Source organism: Mauremys mutica, chromosome 1, assembly GCF_020497125.1.
Source record: "Mauremys mutica isolate MM-2020 ecotype Southern chromosome 1, ASM2049712v1, whole genome shotgun sequence".
NCBI lineage: Eukaryota > Metazoa > Chordata > Testudines > Geoemydidae > Mauremys > Mauremys mutica.
In genome coordinates, this window is record NC_059072.1 from 125,625,873 (window position 1) to 125,647,386 (window position 21,514).

Here is a 21,514-nt window from a genome sequence, read left to right on the forward strand (position 1 = left end):
CTCCTGATGTCGAGTAGGACATGGGTGATAATCTTGCCCCATCAACATCAGGGCAATCGACATCAACTTATCAGCCTTACCCTGCCGCAATTCAGGGCACCCAGCCTTTTCAGGGGCCCCCATGGATGCAACCATATATTCCCTCAACAAAAATTGCCCTGCCTATTAATGGTGCACTACTTGAACCTGCAAACCTTCTTTGGCAGACTCCAGCCTCTATCCCCGCTACATGCAAACGGGCAGATAGGAAATATTATGTACCTGCAAAAAAATGTGGAGTTTTTATTTTCACATCCTGCCCCGAATTCCCTCGTGGTGAATGTGGTGTAAGAGAAAGGCCATCAATGCCAATCCCAATCCGGTCATCCTGACCAAGACTGGAAACATTTAGATCTTTTGGGCAGAAAATCCTATTCATCTGCTACCCTCCAATTTTGAATTTCCAACTACAAGGCCCTTATGGCCAAATATCATTATAAAATTTATTCTAAGCTGGAGGAACTTTACCAGGATCTGCCAGAGGGAAAAAAGGGAACAATTCCTGCCCCTCATTTCAGAAGGTCACTTAATAGCCTGCACGACCCTGAAGGCCTTCCTGGACTCGGCTGATACAGCTGCCCAGTCTATTGCTACTGCAGTAGTAATGCAATGTGCATCATGGTTGCACCTTTCAAGATTCCCTAAGAAGGTGCAATATACGGTCGAGGATTTCCCATTCGAGGGACAAAAACTCTTTTCTGAGTGCACGGACAACTCCTTACGCTCGTTGAAAGATCCTGAGCCACTCTAAAATCTCTTGGTATATACATGCCACAGCCACAGCAAAGACCAGGAAAATATCAGCTCCCTCCACAATCTCGCCCTCAGCCATACTACCCACAGTGGCAGTTTGACAACCAACACCGACGTCCCCGACCTGACGGGCACAATCGCCTGCATGAGGGACATTGTCCCACACACCCTCTAATAAGCAGGAAATTTGAAGGTGTTGTTGAGGTCCAGAGAACCTCCTGCCTGCTCCAGTTGCCCCTACCATCTGTACCGCCATCTACAAACCAACAGTTTGGCAACTGCCTAGCTCAATTTTTACCATCTTGGATGCTCATTACTTTGGACAGATGGGTCCTGGAAATAATAAAGGAAGGTTACTCCATCCCCTTCCTAGCTATACCATCCCGCCAACTCCCCTCCCCCTTCAGGGCCCTCTCTCACAAGCCCATTCTGGAGTGGGAGGTGAGACATCTTCTTCAACTTGGAGCCATAGAACTGATCCCTCCACAACACAGAGGATGCGATTTCTACTCTCACAACTTCCTGGTACAAAGGAAGTCTGGTGGTTAGTGCCCCATCCTAGACCTTCTCAATCTCAACAAGTTTGTCAAATTACAACATTTCAAGATGGTCACCCTATCCACCATCATCCCAGCACTGGAACAGGGGGATTGGTTCTCGGCCTTTGACCTACAGGATGCGTACTTTCATATTGCAGTACACCCTGCTCACAGACGTTTCCTACAATTCATCATTGGCCATGGTCACTACCAGTATAGGGTACTACCCTTCAGACTATCCACAGCTCGTGACTTTTTTCCAAAGTACTCGCAGTGGTCATGGCCTTCCTCTGCAAACAAGGCATCACCATTTCTCCGTATCTAGATGACTGCCTTCTCAAAGTGCCATCTGAGAGCGAAACGCTCCTAGCAGTCCACACTACAATGACACTCGTTACAAAACTGGGCCTCCTTGTTAATTTTGAAAACTCCACACTAACCCCAGTGCAAATGCTGGAATTCATTGGTGCTCTATTCGATGCCAAGTGGGCAAGAGCATTTTTACCACCTCATAGGTTCACAGTGATAACACAACTACTCTCAACCACCCGAGCATGCCCCCAAATCCCAGCACGTACATGCCTCCAACTTCTGGGACCTATGGCTGCCGCTATATTTGAAGTCAAACATACGAGGCTGAACATGCGGTGTCTTCAGGGCTGGCTCCATACAGTATATCTTCCTCACAAGCACAGCATGCAAAAACTCCTGTCCATGCCAACCCAGGTCAAGGACTCACTGTTGTGGTAGACATGTCCTGACAATGTCTGTGCTGGGGTCCCTTTTCTGCAACCTCAACCTGCTGTGATACTTACCACTGATGCCTCCCTCCTCGGCTGGGGAGTGAATCTATGCAAGCACACTATACAGGGCACATGGATGCCCACGGAGTCCACCTTACACGTCAACCTCCTGGAACTGAGGGCGGTCTGCAATGCCTACCAACATTTCCTACCACTCCTATATAGTAGCATGGAATAGCTTCCCTTTTGTCTCCCTCCTCACCCTGTTCTCCCGTGGTGCAGATTCTGCTACAGCATGTGCCATATTGTGCAGTAGTTCTGTGCCTTTAGAATGAAAAGCAAGCATTTTGGTATTGCCTCTGTTTAACTTTTTTCCTTTCTTCATAGCATCTCTCACACTGTTTGTTTGGGACTAGGTGCATCATCTCATTGTTATTCAAAATAATGAGAAATAGTCTTCAAGGCATGTGGTCCATGAAGGACTTAGGAGGCCTAGGTTTAAATCCCTCCTCCGCCACAAACTCTGCGACCTTGGGCAAGTCACGCAGCTTCACTGTGCCTCTATTTCCCTTCTGTGAAATGAGAATAGTAGCACTCCCCTCTCTCCTAGAAGTGTTGTGAAATTAACTTTATTAAAGATTCTGAGATGCTGAGATACTATGGTGACGGGGAGGGGGGGGGAGCGGGCATATAAATACCCTATGTAGAGCTTGGATAATAAGTAGATCTGTTTTTAAGCGAACAAATATGGAAAGTTTTACAAATTATTTTACTGAATCTTCAAAATATGTCAATTTTGTTGAAATTTTTCAACAAAAATAAAAAAATTTCAGCCAACTCCATAGCTGAACAAAACACTGAATGTTTTTCAATTAAATATTTTTGCTTGAAAATGTTCAGTATTTTTTTTATACTGAAAATCCAGTTTGCAATGGAAAATTTCATCCAGACCCTCAAAATTTGGGAAATTTCTGTCCGCTCTAATAATAAGCTAAAGGCTGAAACCACCATAGCATGATATGAATCCAGAGCATAGATTGTGTCTAAAGTGATTTGAGAAAGTGATGTGGGACCAGTGCTTAATTTGTGCCAGGGTGTGCCAGGGCTGAGCCCCAGTACCTCTGGTCTTGGCAGTTCAGAGCTCCGGCACCTCTGGGCTTGCTGCATCAGTTATGAATGTAAAAAAATCGCTGGAGCCCTGACACCTCTTTTAGTACAAATTAAGCATTTTGTGGGACCAAGGGGAAAAAAAAGAGTTGGGCAACCTCTTTGGGGCCTGTGGCTCTGGAGCTGCTGGAGAATGCACAGTCTCCCTTCATACAGAAGGAAAATGACGTTTGTTGATTTCAGTATGAATACAACCTTCATCAAATGCAGTGGATTTACCATTATAATTCCAACAGAAGTAATGCACTCATATTTAATTAGTTTAAATCAATTTAAATAAGATTAAATAGTGTTTGTGCAGACCTGTGAAAGTGTAAATCGCTATGGAAGTGCTAAATGCTTGTTCTTTACATTGAATACTGGGATGGAGGATGGGGGGAAATCAGGTCTGTGTTCAGGCCTTAATTCAGCAAGGCACTTACTTGCGTGACTAACTTCAAGCATGTGAGTAGCTTCTTTGCAGTTTGCTCTGGCCTTTAGACACCTATATTGGCTGACTGATTTTTGTTTGAATCTCCATTGTGTGTTTCCTAAAACAGGGAACAAAGAAAATTAAACATGCATAATTTGCTTCCGCATATGACTGTTAGAGCAGAATTGATGTATCTAACATTGCTTTCATCTGTTTATAAATCAGAACGAGATGCCTTTGACACCCTCTTTGACCACGCACCAGATAAACTCAGCGTAGTGAAAAAGGTAAAATATTTTACAAATTTGTTTCCTACTGTGGTCAGTAGTGGATTTTTAAGCAGAAAGAGGTCCCAGAAGTCTGGAAACCTGTAGAAAATGGGTATCAGTGGAAAAAAATATGCCCATCAGAATCATACAAATTTCACTCCAAAGTTGCAACTGAAGTGCTTATCTTGAAGCTTTGTGGCTTGGCCCAGTGCTCATTGAAATCATAGACTCATAGACTTTAAGGTCAGAAGGGACCATTATGATCATCTAGTCTGACCTCCTGCACAATGCAGGCCACAGAATCTCACCCACCCACTCCTGTAACAAACCCCTAACCTATGTCTGAGTTATTGAAGTCCTCAAATTGTGGTTTAAAGACCTCAAGCTGCATAGAATCCTCCAGCAAGTGACCCGTGCCCCATGCTGCAGAGGAAGGCGAAAAACCTCCAGGGCCTCTGCCAATCTGCGCTGGAGGAAATTTCCTTCCCAACCCCAAATATGACGATCAGCTAAACCCTGAGCATGTGGGCAAGACTCACCAGCCAGCACCCAGGAAAGAATTCACTGTAGTAACTCAGATCCCACCCCATCTAACATCCCATCACAGGCCATTGAGCATATTTACCGCTAATAATCAAAGATCAATTAATTGCCAAAATTTAGGCTATCCCATCATACCATCCCCTCCATAAACTTATCGAGCTTAGTCTTGAAGCCAGATATATCTTTTGACCCACTACTCGCCTTGGAAGACTGTTCCAGAACTTCACTCCACTAATGGTTAGAAACCTTCGTCTAATTTCAAGTCTAAATTTCCTAATGTCCTAATGTTGTTCTTGTGTCCACATTGGTACTGAGCTTAAATAATTCCTCTTCCTTCCTGATATTTATTCCTCTGATATATTTATAAAGAGCAATCATATCTCCCCTCAGCCTTCTTTTGGTTAGGCTAAACAAGCCAAGCTCTTTGAGTCTCCTTTCATAAGACAGGTTTTCCATTCCTCGGATCATCTTAGTAGCCCATCTCTGAACCTGTTCCAGTTTGAATTCATCTTTCTTAAACATAGGAGACCAGAACTGCACACAGTATTCCAGCTGAGGTCTCACCAGTGCCTTGTATAACGGTACTAACACCTCCCTATCTCTACTGGAAATACCTCGCCTAATGCATCCCAAGACAGCATTAGCTTTTTTAACGGCCATATCACACTGATGGCTCATAGTCATCCTGTGATCAACCAATACTCCGAGGTCCTTCTCTTCCTCTGTTATTTCCAACTGATGCCTCCCCAATTTATAACAATTCTTATTATTAATCCCTAAATGCATGACCTTGCACTTTTCACTATTTAATTTCATCCTATTACTATTACTCCAGTTTACAAGGTCATCCAGATCCTCCTGTATGATATCCCGGTCCTTCTCTGTATTAGCAATACCTCCCAGCTTTGTGTCATCTGCAAACTGTATTAGCACATTCCCACTTGTGCCAAGGTCAGTAATAAAAAGATTAAACAAGATTGGTCCCAAAACCGATCCCTGAGGAACTCCACTAGTAACCTCCTTCCAGCCTGACAGTTCACCTTTCAGTACGACCCATTGTAGTCTCCCCTTTAACCAGTTCCTTATCTACCTTTCAATGTTCATATTGATCCCCGTCTTTTCCAATTTAGCTAATAATTCCCCATGTGGAACCGTATCAAATGCCTTACTGAAATCGAGGTAAATTAGATCCACTGCATTTCTTTTGTCTAAAAAATCTATTACCTTCGCAAAGAAGGAGATCAAGTTGGTTTGGCACGATCTACCTTTTGTAAAACTATGTTGTATTTTGTCCCAATTACCGTTAACCTCCATGTCCTTAACTACTTTCTCCTTCAATTTTTCCCAAGACCTTGCATACTATGGATGTCAAACTAACAGGCCTATAGTTACTCGGATCACTTTTTTTCTCTTTCTTAAAAATAGGAACTATGTTAGCAATGCTCCAGTCATGTGGTACAACCCCTGAGTTTACAGATTCATTAAAAATTCTTGCTAATGGGCTTGCAATTTCCTGTGCCAGTTCCTTTAATATTCTTGGATGTAGATTATCTGGGCCCCCCTTATCGTCCCATTAAGCTGTTCGAGTTTGGCTTCTACCTTGGATGTGGTAATATCTACCTCCATATCCTCATTCCCATTTGTCAACCTACCATTATCCCTAAGCTCCTCATTAGCCTCATTAAAGACTGAGGCAAAGTATTTGTTTAGCTATTGGGCCATGTCTAGATTATCTTTAACCTCCATTCCATCCTCAGTGTTTAGCGGTCCCACTTCTTTCTTTGTTTTCTTCTTATTTATATGGCTATAGAACCTTTTACTGTTGGTTTTAATACCCTTTGCAAGGTCCAACTCTACATGGCTTTTAGCCTTTCTCACTTTATCCCTACATGTTCTGACCTCAATAAGGTAGCTTTCCTTGCTAATCCTTCCCATCTTCCACTCCTTGTAGTCTTTCTGCTTTTTCTTAATCACCTCTCTGAGATGATAACAGGAGTACTTGTGGCACCTTAGAGACTAACAAATTTATGAAGTTGATGGATTTCCACTCGCTCCTCCAGCTTGATCTGAACCTCCTGCCTATGAATTTTTTCCTCTTTCTTGATAGTTTCTGCAACTTTGACTTGAAGTAATTTCAGGTCTCCTCCGCCTTTAGATCAGCCTTAGAATCAGTTAAGACTCCCATAATTTCAAGTGGGTTTTGGATCATTCTTGGTGTTTATGTCAGCACTCTTCCATACAGCATTTTGATAGAAACTGCAGGTATTAATATCCAAAATAATCACCCAGTGTCTGATCTGAGCAATTGCGTTGTACGAGGGGTGCCCTTCCACAGCTAGAGAATCTCACTAGTGTACTGTGGCTGTCAGAGGGGTAGATGTATAGGTTGTGATTCATCAGTTATGGCTGCAAGAAGTTGTATTACACACACACAAACAAACACACACACACACACACACATATGTTTTACTTTCACTCTTAAACTTCACTTTCATTAACACATCCAAAGGGATGCTCACTTACAACAATTGGAACAGTCCTGTGGGCCTGTTCTTCTGATGCAGATCACAGGCCACTCTCTGTTCCACCTCCAACATGCCTCTTTTTGGGGGCAGAGGGAAAAGGAAGACTAGCCATTAATGTGTGCCAGCTTGTGTTAATAATATATTCATCTGGAAGAGAACAGACAAAGACTTTGCATTATTCCATTAGCATGTGCAAATACCAATGTTAAATTGTTGAGCATAAAACTGAGTAACTATTTTACATAGAGATTGGAACTGAAATTTGCTTCTTTGCATTATCTGATTGTTGTTGTTATTTGTATTACTAGTAGGGCTGTCAATTAATCGCAGTTAAGTCATGCGATTAACTCACAAAAAGAATCGTGATTAATTGCACTTATAACAATAGAATACCAATTGAAATTTATTAAATATTTTTGGATGTTTTTCTACATTTTCAATATTGATTTCAATTACCACACAGAATACATTGTGCAAAGTGCTCACTTTTTATATTATTTTTATTACAAATGTATGCACTGTAAAAATGATAAACAAAGAAATAGTATTTTTCAGTTCATCTCATACAAGTACTGAAGTGCTACCTCTTCATCGTGAAAGTTTAACTTACAAATGCATGGTTTTTTTGGTTACATAACTGCGCTCAAAAACAAAACAGAGTAAAACTTCAGAGCCTACAAGTCCACTCAGTCCTACTTCTTATTCTGCCAATTGCTAAGACAAACAAGTTTTGTTTACATTGACGGGAGATATTGCTGCCTGCTTCTTATTTACAGTGTCACCTGAAAGTGAGAACAGGCATTCACATGGCACTTTTGTAGCTGGCTTTGCAAGGTATTTACGTGCCAGAAATGCTGCTTCATGATTCAGCCACCATTCCAGAGGACATGCTTCCATGCTGATGATGCTCGTTAAAAAAATAATGCATCAATTAAACTTGTGACTGTACTCCTTGGGGGAGAATTGTATGTCTCCTGCTCTGTTTTACCTGCATTCTGCATATATTTCAAGTTATAGGAGTCTCAGATGATGACTCAGCACATGTTCTTTTTAAGTACACTTTCACACCAGATTTGACAAAAGGCAAAGAAGGTACTGATGTGAGATTTCTAAAAATAGCTACAGCACTCAACCCAAGGTTTAACAATCTGAAGAGCCATCCAGAATCTGAGAGGGACAATGTGTGGAGCATGCTTTTAGAAGTCTTAAAAGAGCAACATTCTGATGCGGAAACTACAGAACCCAAGCCACCAAAAAAGAAAATCAATCTTCTGCTTGTGGCATCTATCTCAGATAATAAAAATGAACATGTGTCGGTCCGCACTGCTTTGGATCATTATCAAGGGGAACCCATCAGCGGCATGGACACGTCCTCTGGAATGGTGGTTGAAGCATGAAGAGACATCTGAATCTTTAGAGCATCTGGCATGTAAATATCTTGCAACGCCAGCTATAACAGTGCCATGCGAATGCCTGTTCTCATTTTCAGGTAAACAAGAAGCGGGCATCGTTATCTCCTGTAAATTGTAACCAACCTTGTTTGAGTGATTGGCTGACCAAGAAGTAGGACTGAGTGGACTTGTAGGCTCTAAAGTCTTACATTGTTTTCTTTTTGAATGCAGTTTTTTTTGTACATAATTCTACATTTGTAAGTTCAGTTTTCATGATAAAGAGATTGCACTACAGTCCTTATGAGGTGAATTGAAAAATAATTTTTTTTTGTTTTTTACAGTGCAAATATTTGTAATCAAAAATAGATATAAAGTGAGCACTGTACACTTTGTATTCTGTGTTGTAATTGAAATTAATATATTTGAAAATGTAGTAAACATCCAAAAATATTTAAAATAAATGATATTCTGTTGTTGTTTAACAGTGCGATTAATCACAATTAATTTTTTTTAATCGCTTGACAGCCCTAATTACTAAAGCACCTAGGAGCCCTAGTCATGGACCAGGACAGAAGAGGTATTTTCCAGGATACATTTAAACTAACATGTTTAGGCTTGTGGCCTGGACAAGTTTTTATTTTTCCATTCTGAAACTGCTGCTAAAGCATTTTTTAAATGTTGATTGAATTTTAAGTGAATGCTGTCCATTTAATATAAACTTTTAAAATCTGACTCCACGTCCCCTCTAAAAATATTTTAAGCAGATGGCTAGGTTGTTGGGATAAATACCTTAGTATATATTCATGCTGCTGTTTTCCCTCTGCTGAATGGTAGCAGATGTCTAGGGCCTTGCAGGCCAGGTTCCTGTTGGGATGGAAATCAGACCTACAGAGCCTGGGTATATTCTTATTGTAACTTGTTTATTTATATACACACATCAGTTCTGGAACAGAGGGGCCACAAACAGCACACAGACCATCCCTTCATTCAAGAATCTCAGCCCAGTGCCAATGCCCAGTTCCCATAGAACAATTTTGGTGCAAGAAGTGGCTCTGTTTAAAGAATTAAGGCAGGCAGCGCACACTCCTGCCGCTTACCATGGCTCCCCCGAAGAACCTGCAACTGAATCAAAACCACCATAGCATTTCCTCCAAGACTAAAAATGTGCTTGCATGCTAAGAAAAATAACTTGTAAGAGGTGACTCCTGCCATAATACTATTGCAGTGGAGATAGTAATTTACACTGCTATATCACTTTAATTCTTATATTTTTTTTATTTTTGTGCACTGGCAAAGAGGGTATTGTGACAATTGTTTACCAGTTTTTTTTTAGTCTAATGCTGTATTAACCCTACCATATGGGCATCGGTTCTTGTTTCTAACCTCATTAGTCCTTGTCATTTTCCTTTACAGTCTCTGATCACCTTCGTGAACAAACACCTAAATAAGCTGAATTTGGAAGTGACAGAATTAGAAACACAGGTAGGAGCTTTATACAAGAAAATAAATCTCAAGGTATAAATTACTAATTTAGGCCTCAGTTGTGCAAACTCTTTTGCGTGTGCTTATCTTTATAGAATATCAGGGTTGGAAGGGACCAATCCCCAGACAGACTTTTGCCCCAATCCCTAAATGGCCCCCTCAAGGATTGAACTCATAACACTGGGTTTAGCAGGCTCAAACCACTGAGCTATCCCTCCCTTTTTATTCCCTTGGAGGGATACTCATGTGTGTTTGCCTTATTTTGTAGGTGATTGTAATTGGCAGTAATGTTTGCCTCTGGCTGCTTCTCTTGCCCACTTACTGCACACATGACTTATAGCAGATACTGCTGGTAATTTGTAACCTTGCCTGGCTTCAGATAACCAGGGAAGTTTTAGAATATTTAATATTTGTTTGTGTTGTTGATTGTAATATATGGCTGGGTTTCAGACCAATGTTTCTAACACATCAAAGGAAAAATTTGCAAAGCACTAGCTATATTAATTAAATTATGGATGAGAGCAGGTCACGGCATGTCTTTCTCAATTGTGTGAATTCAGGCTGTCGATCTGAACCAGGATAAATCCTCAGTTGATTCAGTAATTGTTGTGGCATAGGTCTGTTGTGGTACAGGTCTGTGTTTAACTCAGATTACATATTGGATATCCTTCAAAACACTATAACCCAATCAAACGTGAGTTCTGGAGACACAGGGGCATGTTGCTTTCACTCAGCTGAGAGTATATCAGAAGCTTGCATAGTTCTAACTGCTGTAATAGAAACAATTGCACTGCGTAGTGGAAGAGAGTTCATTAAAGATAGACTGCTTTATAATGGGACTAAGTGGTTAACTTATTCTTTGCTGTTTGCCCAGGAGAGTAAGTGTGGGCACTAGATAGCCTAGGGAATTGGTTATGGACTATTGAGCATTTCATTTAGGTAATTGGTCTGAATCTGGCCTAGGCTGATATGGATTAAATTGATCATCCACTGATTGATGTTCTGGGGCCTTAGTGAATAGGAGGTTTCAGTCCAGTTCTGGGGCCTGGCTATCTGTATCACAAAAATACACTTGAGCTCTCTGCTGAGACACCCATGATTAATTGGGCTATGGAGATTTGATCAACCCTTTTGCCCCAAGAGTTTTGTATGATTGCTGTCAATGTGGTGTCTGACTTATGGGTACAGGTCTTTGATCTCCAAGGGCTGTCAATCCAGCACCATTCACCAGGACTGAAATGTACAAAGAATATAAAAAGTACAAGAAAATGGTCCAGGGAAGGTTAGAGTAAATGGAAATATTGGTTATATGAGACACTCTTCTATTTTAGGAATTAATCAGAATCTTGGAACGCCATCATTGCACTCACTGTGGAAGCAATTGCTAAACTGCAGTGCAAAGTGGTCAGAATTAACAAGGATTTTTATGCTTTGGAAAGTAGGTTGAGAGACTATCCTGTCTGACAAGTTACTAGATCACACAGAATTTTGATCACTGAACTGTTGCTTACTTTGGTCAGATAGTGCAATAGTACATGAACGTGCTGGCTGGGTTATCTGTACTGCTGTCCCTAACTAGATGGAATGAGACCTGGTCAAGTGTTTCAGATAACTTCTTCCTCTAGTGGCTGGCCTACAAAGCGGATGTAGATTAAGATTTTTCAAAGGAACAAATGGCAACAAAGACCCTAACTCCTATTCATTTCCAATTGGAGTTAGGCACCGCTCTGCCATCTGTGCCTTTGAAAATCTCCCCCTTAAGTCTACTGACAGCTAACAGGAGGTTCCGCTTCTGCTAAAGCAGTAGTGCCTTATCCCATGACACATTTATGTGACTCTGGTTTCAGAAGTGTAGGTCTCTGTGGATTGTTGCACTGCTTTATTATTTGTATTACTGTACAGCATAAGAGCCCTAGTCATGGACCAGGACCCCATGGTTCTGGATGTTGTAAAAACACAGCACAAAGACCGCTCCTGCCCCAGAGAACTCTTTGAATATGCCACCTTATCTCTGATAAAAAAAAAATCCAGGGGATGCCATACAGGTCGTATTGGAATCCATATAGGGAATTCTGTTTGACATATACAGTGCCTACCAACATTTAAAAGGAATTGTATCGGTTTAGAGCAGTGATACTCTACTGGTTGTTCTCTTCATAGGCTTGATATGGCTCTCCTCATGGTTTCGAGCACCTCATCCCATGTCATGTGAACCTACATATGGTGTAAAACAAGGAAAAGGCGTGTAAAAGAATTGTGTGTGGTCTTCTGGGTCATGTTTTAAAGATATAGTTTCCCATTGTCAGTGTAGCACGTAGTTATTCGTAGTGAGGGGGGTGAAAACAGTGCTCTCAGATGTGGGGAGACATCCCTGTGGCCCTCTGCAACAACCTGTCTAGCCACTTAGGGCTAGGTCAATGGACTCCAAAGAAAAACCCGTTTGGCATTCCTCAGCTGCAAGGATATTGACCATGATACAGGACCTTGATGACTGAGTCAGGGGAGAAAAGGAACTGGCCAAGGGTCCTACTATTTCTGACACAAGTGCAGTAAATTCCTTCCCAGCCCTGAGTGGGGCAAAAAGTAGATTATTAAATGTCTGTAAACCAGCTAATGAAGTGCTGCCAGTAGAGGTAAATAGTTTGGGCTATTTATCTTGGTTTTTCTCATTGTTGCAAAGCCTTGCATGAAATCAAATGCCTCCTGCCTGCCATCTGGGAATTTCACCAGTATCTCTCCTCAGTTTGCAGATGGCGTCTATTTGGTATTGCTCATGGGTCTGCTTGAAGACTATTTTGTTCCACTCCACAACTTTTATTTAACGCCTGAAAGTTTTGATCAGAAGGTGAGTAGAAATTCCAGTTTGTGCTCCTCTCACTACCATATCACACATGCAATTTTCCATCCATTGGCTGAATTCTCTTCATGCCCAATTAAGCCAGAGTATAGCATATCCTTTCTTTCAAAGGCTGTAGCAAAGATGCATTCGTTGTACCATTTGGCAGTTACTAGAATCTGTACTTTAAAGGTTGACTGTGAAACAAAGGTGTAAATCCCAGTGACTTTGCCAGTACCTCCTGAATGACTCCAGCAGCTAGGCTAAGAAAGGCATTCAGCACATGAATACCTATAAACATATTTAAGAGAAGAAAAGCTAGGTCCTGCGATGTCCAGCACAATTGTGGTCAGATGATGTTTATAAACCCAAAGGGTATAAAATAATAAATAGTTTGCACTTACATAGAACTTTAACATGTTCCAATTGAATTACTTAATGCTTAGAGGCCACTCTGAGACCAGGGCCCTATTTTGCTAGTGTTATGTCCTAGGGGCAGCCGGTGTAGGAAGCAATCACTTGAGGCCAGAGAGCAGACAGCTAACCAAAACCTCCATTTTATTTACAGGAACAGAGAGCTCACCCAGCCGGTTGAAACCGGCTGAGCTATCCCTTAATAGTCTAACTCAGTTGCCATAGTAACAAAACCCATGACAACCAAATACACAACAGCTAGGCATCGTATATAGTCACAATAAGAGACAATCCCTGCCCTGAGCTGCTTACAATCCAAGAAAGGCAAAAGGTGGGAGACAGGAAGTCTTGTCCCCATTTTACATGTGGGAAACTGAGGCGCAAAGAGACTAAGTGAGTTGCCCAAGCTAGCACAGGCAGTCAGTACCACAGTGCCAGGAATTGAACCCAGATGTTCTGAGTCTCAGTCCAGTGCCTTCACCACAAAGCCATCCTTTATCTTTCCTAATTTTTGTCACTTCCCTGTAAAAGAGGGAAATAAGTAATATTACCTCTCGTGTACACGAGGAACTGAGGCAGAGCAGTGGTGACTTGGCCAAGGCCACACAGCCGGTCTCTGATAGTACTGGGATTAGAGCTCGTTTGCTGAGCACCGATAGTGGGATTGACTCTGTACCAGACACACAGTCAGACGTAGGCTCTGATCTGGCAATGAGCGTGCCGTAGGCATTATGCAACACAAAGCCCCACTGAAGTCAATAGGAATCTACACCGGCTCAGGGATCTGATTGTGCACAAGTCACTTCAGAATTGGGGGGCGGGGGGCATTGTTCCTGCCCCAAAGGGTTTATACTCTAGGTGCACAGACAGCACACTGGGAGACCCAGAGGAAAACTCTAGCTAAGCATTTTCATGTATTACTTTCAGTTTGGTAAGATATGAATGATGGCGTGTGAGCTAAAGTGGGTTATTGTGGATGGGCATCACAGACAAAGTGAGCTATGAGGAGAGGGTAAGGATTTGCCAGGCTGTTGCAGGGAAGTTCGTAGACCAGTGGTGCCTAGAGTGATAAGTAGGTTGTGAATATTGCATGCCATTGGGAGGGGCAACAGGTCGTCCATGTTGGGCCTTCCCAACAGCCATGGAGAGGAGGGCCAGTGCTGGCTGCCAACTGCCCAATAAGGTTGGGTCCCATGGGCCCTCCCTCATGATGGGGTGCCACAGGGTTGAAATTGAGTGAGGGGCATTGGACCTAGTGCACGGAGGGCCGCAGCGCCGTTGAGGTTTGGCCCCACCATTCCCCCGTCATGGTGGAGGGGTGGCAAATCCAAACCTGAGTGGCAGAGGCGAAGCCAGCTCTGCTCCTCCTCGCTGCTGCTGGGGGGGCTGGCTCCTACACCAGGGCTTGCCTGCCCTCCTCCCACTTCCAGCAGCTCGTTTCCCCTCTGCTCTGCCCACAGTCCTTGCTGAGTGACAGCCTCGAGGCCTGCTACAAGTAGGAGGAACTGCAGGGCGTGCCTGCACGGGGTAGTTGGCTGGGAGAGGGGCAGCAGGGAGCCCTGGAGTATATCATTTGAAAAATTTCAGGGATGGCCCTTGGTGTAGATATCCTGGTTTACTGTTAGCCTCCATGCTATGTAATCCTCCTCCATGCTGTGCAGTGGTGCAAGTATGGTGGTACGGTACGGTACTCCATACCAGTAAGATATTTATAGCTGGCACGGTGTACCGGAAAGACACAGGAGGAGCCTGCTCCGCTCCCAACCCTTCCATGCATCTCCTGAGTCCTCCTGCCTGGGATCTGTACAGCAGTACCCCTCCCACCCCCCATGTAATGTGGGATGGATGTGGATCATGGGGAGGGGACGGGGAGAGCATGGGGGTGTTGCATCGCAAGAGCAGGAACGAAGTCCAAGCAGAGAGAGAGTGTGTGTGTATGCAGCCATCTTTATTCATTCCCAGCATGCTCTTATATACAACATGATAAGCAATCACAATTGCTAATTAGTTAATTAAACCCACACAGCCGCAGCTGTAACTCATAGGGTAATTATCATTCTACACACCTGTCTACCTATTCACAATTAGCTGGCCAATGAGAACAAGCCCAAAGCCAGCCCTTCACTCACAATTCTCAATCCAGAAGCCTTCAGTATCTCACATTCAATCCCACATCTCCCCCCTTTATTTACAATCAAAAGAAAAGGAAAAAAGGAAAACAAGATAAAAACATTCACCAAACATTTTTAACTTATAACAGCATAACACCACAATCTATCTTAATCAAATATTATGTTATTCATAAAACATTTGCAACTCATAACAGCATAACATTATAACCTATCATAAACAAAACTTTATAAGATCAACCTATATGACCATTCAATCCTTAACATATAATTTCAAAAACATCAAACGAACAAAACAAAACACAATAAACAAATAATGTAACCTCTGCAGGACCCCCCCCTTTTTTTTTTTTTTTTTTTTTTTTTTTTTTGAAAACATCCCTCAGCTGTCAGGTGATCAAACTGACACTGAGGGTGGTGGGGGGTCTTAAGAAAAAAAAAACATCAAACCACATGACAATACAACAACAATTCTGGCCAGAAAACAGACAACACAAAACATAACAAGGAACATAAAACATAAATCTTAGTTCTAAATAATAATTGCATGGTACCACACAGATTTTTTTTTTTTTTCAAACACAAAAAATCATCTCAAGTGAGTAATTCATTCATGGAGGATCAGACAGAAAAAGTCCTGGCAGAGCTAACAAACAGCTCTCCTCCGGGGGCTCTGGTTTCGCGACATCTGAGCGCGTCTCGTGAGGCTCCTCCGCATCTGCCTGCCGTCACTCCGGAGGACGCAACCAAGGCCGGACCCACCTCGCTGGCATCCACCTGGGACCCGCATCAGTGGCAACACACACATAACCCCTGCCCCACGTTAGCAAGTCAACTGGTCCTTTCCATATTTGCTGCTGATAATCAAACCATTTGACCGAGGGTCGGGGGGCCGCACCCTGCTCTTCCCCAGTCATCCCGTTGACATGTTTAATCGCGGGGGGCACCTGGCTGTTTTTACCAAGATGTAACCAATTAAGAGCTTGCAGCAACCGAGCGGCAGGCGTCTTATCCAAGGCGTCTGCCCGCTCACTGCAAATCCCCCCTTTTTGTCTTAAAAGGAGCGCCTTAAAAGAGGCATGAGCACATTCAATAATAGCGTGTAGTTTGTCTGCTTCAGCCTGAAGGGTTTGGACAAACAGTTCTTTGGCTTGTAGCTCCTTCTTAATTTCACTCAGCTCAAGAACCGCAGCTCTATAATGACGACGGTTATGTGCTGCATCTACTTTGGCTGCCGCAACCTGCTTTTGAAGGTTATTAACGTTTGACTTTTCTCTTTCGAAGGCAGTCTGTAAAGCTTGAATATTTAGGACTGCTTGAACCCGGAGATTCAGCTGCACCAGGTCTGCCTCTCTCTCTGCTAGTACTGTTTCGAGAATGGTGCTGTGCTCTCGCAAAGCAATGTTAGACTGACCAAAACCAGTGAGCTTCCCCCGTTCATGTTCCAGTTCGAGGGCCAACTTCTTGTTTATTTCTTCCAAAAGTTTTATCTTTCTCCTAGATTCTCGAAGCTCCTGGCTGGTAAGTGAAATTACTTCTTGCAGCTCTTTCTCTGACATCATCTTACTGTGGCTAACAGCCTGCAGCTCTATCTCTAAAGCTTGAATCCGTTCATGGGAAACCTGGTTATTTCCTCCATCAGCGATTTGTGCATCCCGTTCTTTTTGCACTGACTGGAGGTGGCTTTCTAACTCCACTATCTGCTGGTGAACCTGGGATACTTCCTTCTGAAGTCTTGAGCATTCAACATCAATGGACTGCTTTTCACTTCGAAGTTTCAGTAACTCCCGTTTTAATTCTTTCACTTCCAAATCCAGCCGTTTCTTTGTAGATTTTAATTCACTAATCAGCTGGTCCTGTGAACTTGCATCTCTTTGATAAGCTTCCACCATTACCTTTTGCTGTAAGAACTGCTCCTTCAATCGTCTCTGCGCGGTGAGCCATACTGGACTCAGGGAGAAAACCTTCTTATCGCCCTGAGCCACTGATTTCCAGAGCTCACAGCCCAACCGCTCCCAAACAGTATTACTACTCGATTGAACGGAAAGTCCCCCTCTTCGTCCCCACCGCAACAGGCGGGATAACGCATCAGAGGGGAACTTTTCTCCCCACCGCTCCGTGATGCGTATCAAATCTGCTGACGCAGCAGTTCCCATATTAGCTGCTCACTTCTTGGTTCGAGTGTGCCTCCCTTGTCAGATGCCCTGCGGCTTCCAGCCGCTTACTCGAACACCCCGCGGCTCCCAGCCACTTGTCAGGTACGCCTCCTTTCTTCGGACGCCCTGCAGCTCTCAGCTGCTCGCTCGGACGCCGTGCGTTTTTTTTTTTTTTTTTTTTTCTCTCTCTCTCTCTCTCTCCCCTCCGGCCGCTCGACGCTGGGACTTCAGGCGCGTCCTTCTTTTTCTTTTTATCAATTCAGGCCACCAACACTATCTTCATTCAAGATTGGCAACAGTGGTACTAGTACTTATCTTGTTTTAGTTCTGTTTGCCTTCACGATTTGTCTTCTAGTGACTTCAGTTATGGGTTTAGTTCTTTTTGCATTTCATTCATTTCCTTTGCCTCAGCCTTCTCATACTTTCCTCTCCTTCTCCTAGTGATAACCAGTACAATAATTCCAGCAACAATTGCTAGTACCACCACTACAATGACTGCAATAATACCAGCAGTCAGACGTTTCATGGAAAACTCTGGGGGCTTTTCATCAACATAGTAGATTAGAGCTTGATCAAATTTTAGAGGTTCTTCACTGATGTTTATCTGTAGTGTGAGTCACCTTTGACATCTTTTTCAAAGTAGTAAGCCACGTCAGATATATCCACACTCTTGGCAGACTTCTGGGAAACATTTTGTTTCAGTTCAATAGTGATATAAGGTTTTTCATACACAACATCAGTTATATACTCTGGATTCAGCGAGTAACGCTCCTTAAATTCATTTCTGATGATTACCTTCAAAAGAGAAACATCCACAGCTGTACTTCTCTCACTGTGTTTTGTTTCAATGATGATCCAACTTGTTCTGACTAGTTCACTGCACTGTAAGTCTGTATCACATCGGGGTCACCATTTGTTGCATCGCAAGAGCAGGAACGAAGTCCAAGCAGAGAGAGAGTGTGTGTGTATGCAGCCATCTTTATTCATTCCCAGCATGCTCTTATATACAACATGATAAGCAATCACAATTGCTAATTAGTTAATTAAACCCACACAGCCGCAGCTGTAACTCATAGGGTAATTATCATTCTACACACCTGTCTACCTATTCACAATTAGCTGGCCAATGAGAACAAGCCCAAAGCCAGCCCTTCACTCACAATTCTCAATCCAGAAGCCTTCAGTATCTCACATTCAATCCCACATGGGGGCCCCAGGCTGGGGGCGGAGCAGGGAGGAGTCACGTGGGGAGGTCACATGCCTCCCCTTTGTGTCCTTCCCATGAGTGCAGTGCACCAGCAAGAAATGATTTCTACTTGCACCACTGATGCTAAGTAATCTCTCAGTGAGTTCAGTGCCAAGTGGGGCTCTGCCCTGGTTGCAGCCCTGAGATGCTTCTGGAATACAAACAATGTATCTGCCTCCTTCGAGGGGGGCTCCTTCTTCTGGTGGGTTTCTGTGGTAGCTCTGGTCTGAGCGCATAGCGCATTCCAGGGTTATGAATAGGAGTGAAGCTGGCTGCATCAGGGGTTGACATGTTAATAAAGTTGCAGGAACTTAGTACTCTTTAAGGGCACGATCCTGCAAAATGCTGAGCACCTTCAGTTCCTGCTGACTTTAGTGGAGGTGGTTGAGACCCAGCGTCTACCTGGAGGAGCCCAACACCTTAAAGGACTTGGTCTTCACTGCCCAACTCACCTTTGATGGATATAGCTCATCCTCATCAGAAGGGATCGTACTATATACCGTGGGGCAAAAAATATATTGTACCAAATTAGGAAAGTATTTTAACTGGCTGAAGAGTTTGCTGAAACTCCCTACCCTGTTAACCGGTGTTGATCCTGCTGAGAAACAGCAACGTGGGTTTTGCTCACTCCCTGAGGCAGGTGATTAGTTGCCAGATGTGGATGTATGGGAGGTAGGAGTGGCTTCCTGGAGAGAAGAGAATCCAGGATGTGGTCTGAGAAATCCTATGAGAGAAACGCCTAGGAGTAACTGAGCCTGAGGATAAGATCTGAGTAGATCTTTGTTATCTTAGGCCTGGTCTACACTAAGAAGGGGGTCGAATTAGGGTACGCAAATTCGACCTACTCACCCGTCCAGACGCAGCGGGGTCGAACTCCGCGGCTCCCCCGTTGACTCCGCCACCGCCGTTTGCAGTGGTGGAGTACCGGAGTCGACCGCAGCGCTTCCGGAGTTCAAACTATCGCGTCTAGATCAGACGCGATAGTTCGAACTCCGAGAAGTCGAACTCACCGCGTCGACCCGGAAGGTAAGTGTAAACCTACCCTTAGAGTTTTCTTTTCCTAATAAACAAATGCCAAGGGAGTGGGTGATGATGGACTTCATATTCTGTGTGGACTGTATTTATAGAGCAGGTTGGGAAAGATGAATATTTTATTACTTCATTAAAAAAACCCTCAATGAGTGGTACTTAGCTTTTTCTTCAGACTCTTTCTCTCTCTCTCTCTTATGGGTTGAATTTTCTTGAGTATAAAATCGTACAACACCTATCTATAGTGCTATAGCTACTCAGCTGTGATTGTGTTGTTGCTTGTTTATGTCTAGCTGCATGAGATTCATGTTGAACTAAAGTTATTAGATATTGTTTTGAAACAGACACAGAAGAAGAAAGTGTGTTCGTGAGCATGGGGGAGGGATTAGTTAGCTTTTATTTGTGAACTGTGCATCTTTTTCTACCTCTGAAATTGGTTTTGCCTAAATAAATCAAGGAAAAACAGGAGTAGGAGGAAAGATTACAATTCTCATCAATTAACCCAACAAAGAGCGCTTTTTCTCATCCTACTGCAAAGGGGTTTTGTATGCTTAACTCCCTCACTGAGATGAGTAGTTTTAATTAAATCTCCCCCCTCATGCCACATATCTCCAGAGTCAGTCACTTAGGTGACAGAAATACAAAGATATCTTTATCCAAATTACCTTTCCAAGTGCAGAGAAGAAGAATTTCTTAAACGTCAATAGGCATCCAGAAGAAAAGCTGATTGCTCACGTTAAATCCTTTCAGACTAACATTCTCTCCCCAACAGGTTTCTCTTCTAAGGGTTTGTCTACACCGGCAATTTACAGCGGTGCAACTTTCTGGCTCAGGGGTGTGAAAAAACACCCCCCTGAGCGCAGCAAGTTTCAGCGCTGTAAGGTGCCAGTGTAGACAGTGCACCAGCGCTGGGAGCCACACCCCTTGTGAAGGTGGGTTTTTTTTAGAGCGCTGGGAGAGCTCTTTCCCAGCACTGTGCCACAACCACACAGCGTAGACTAGCCCTAATTGATCCTCCTCATATTTTCTTTCCCGTGTGTCTCCCTGTTCTGTTCTCTGACTTCGCCTTAATTCGAAGAGTACTTTTTGTGGATTACTGTTGCTGCTTGGTACTAAGTTTGTAATGATCTAGTGAAAATCATTTGAAAATGTTAAACCTGACCTTACTTCTAATCTCTCTCTCTCTGATTGTCACCTGCTTTCTGGTAAGTAACTGCTGTTAAGTTCCTTACTGCATTGTTGGCAGATGATCTGTTCCTTGGAGTCTGAAACACTATAACTTACCTTGAGTATACAGACAGGAAGAGCTCACCAGAAATGCAGATGTTTCTGCCCTCATATAAAGGCTCTGACATCTTGACTTCTCCACGTCCCTTCCTGCCCTACATTTGTATGATTTATTGATCTCAGTAGCACACCAGTCTCCAACACAGAGACTTGATTGTTCTGCCAAGCTTTCATGGGTTTCGTAATTCAGACTGTACTCATTAAATTTTTGACTCTTTAAATTTGGAAACTTTCTTCTTAAATGAGTCCCTCAGTCAGTTTGATTTCTGTTGCCTTTACTCCTGGGAGGAAAACACCTGGGATTCAGATCAACAAATGTTGTTGATTTTAAAACCAACAAAATAAATCCCAGGATCATTATTTCTGATGTCAAGAGAAGGGAGAAGAAAGTAACTGCTTTTTTATTGATTTGTTAGAATTTGGGAATGTATTTCAATTGCTTTTTTGCAGGTCCATAATGTTTCCTTCGCTTTTGAGTTGATGCAAGATGGAGGGCTCAAGAAACCAAAGGCTCGTCCTGAAGGTAATATATATGCTATAGACGCATAAACTAT

At 43.1% G+C, this 21,514-nt stretch overlaps 1 protein-coding gene and 1 pseudogene across 1 annotated transcript in view; one reads left to right on the plus strand and one right to left on the minus strand.

Moving 5' to 3' along the window:
- Positions 1-21,514, plus strand: part of PARVB (parvin beta) — a 102,891-nt gene that overhangs the window by 73,052 nt on the left and 8,325 nt on the right. Inside the window, exons 9-12 of the mRNA XM_044994779.1 lie at positions 3,879-3,940; positions 9,795-9,863; positions 12,607-12,708; positions 21,411-21,483. Of these exons, the coding sequence (XP_044850714.1) occupies positions 3,879-3,940; positions 9,795-9,863; positions 12,607-12,708; positions 21,411-21,483 (306 nt within the window). The remainder of the gene's footprint in view (positions 1-3,878; positions 3,941-9,794; positions 9,864-12,606; positions 12,709-21,410; positions 21,484-21,514) is intronic.
- Positions 17,742-18,298, minus strand: LOC123378082 (annotated as a pseudogene).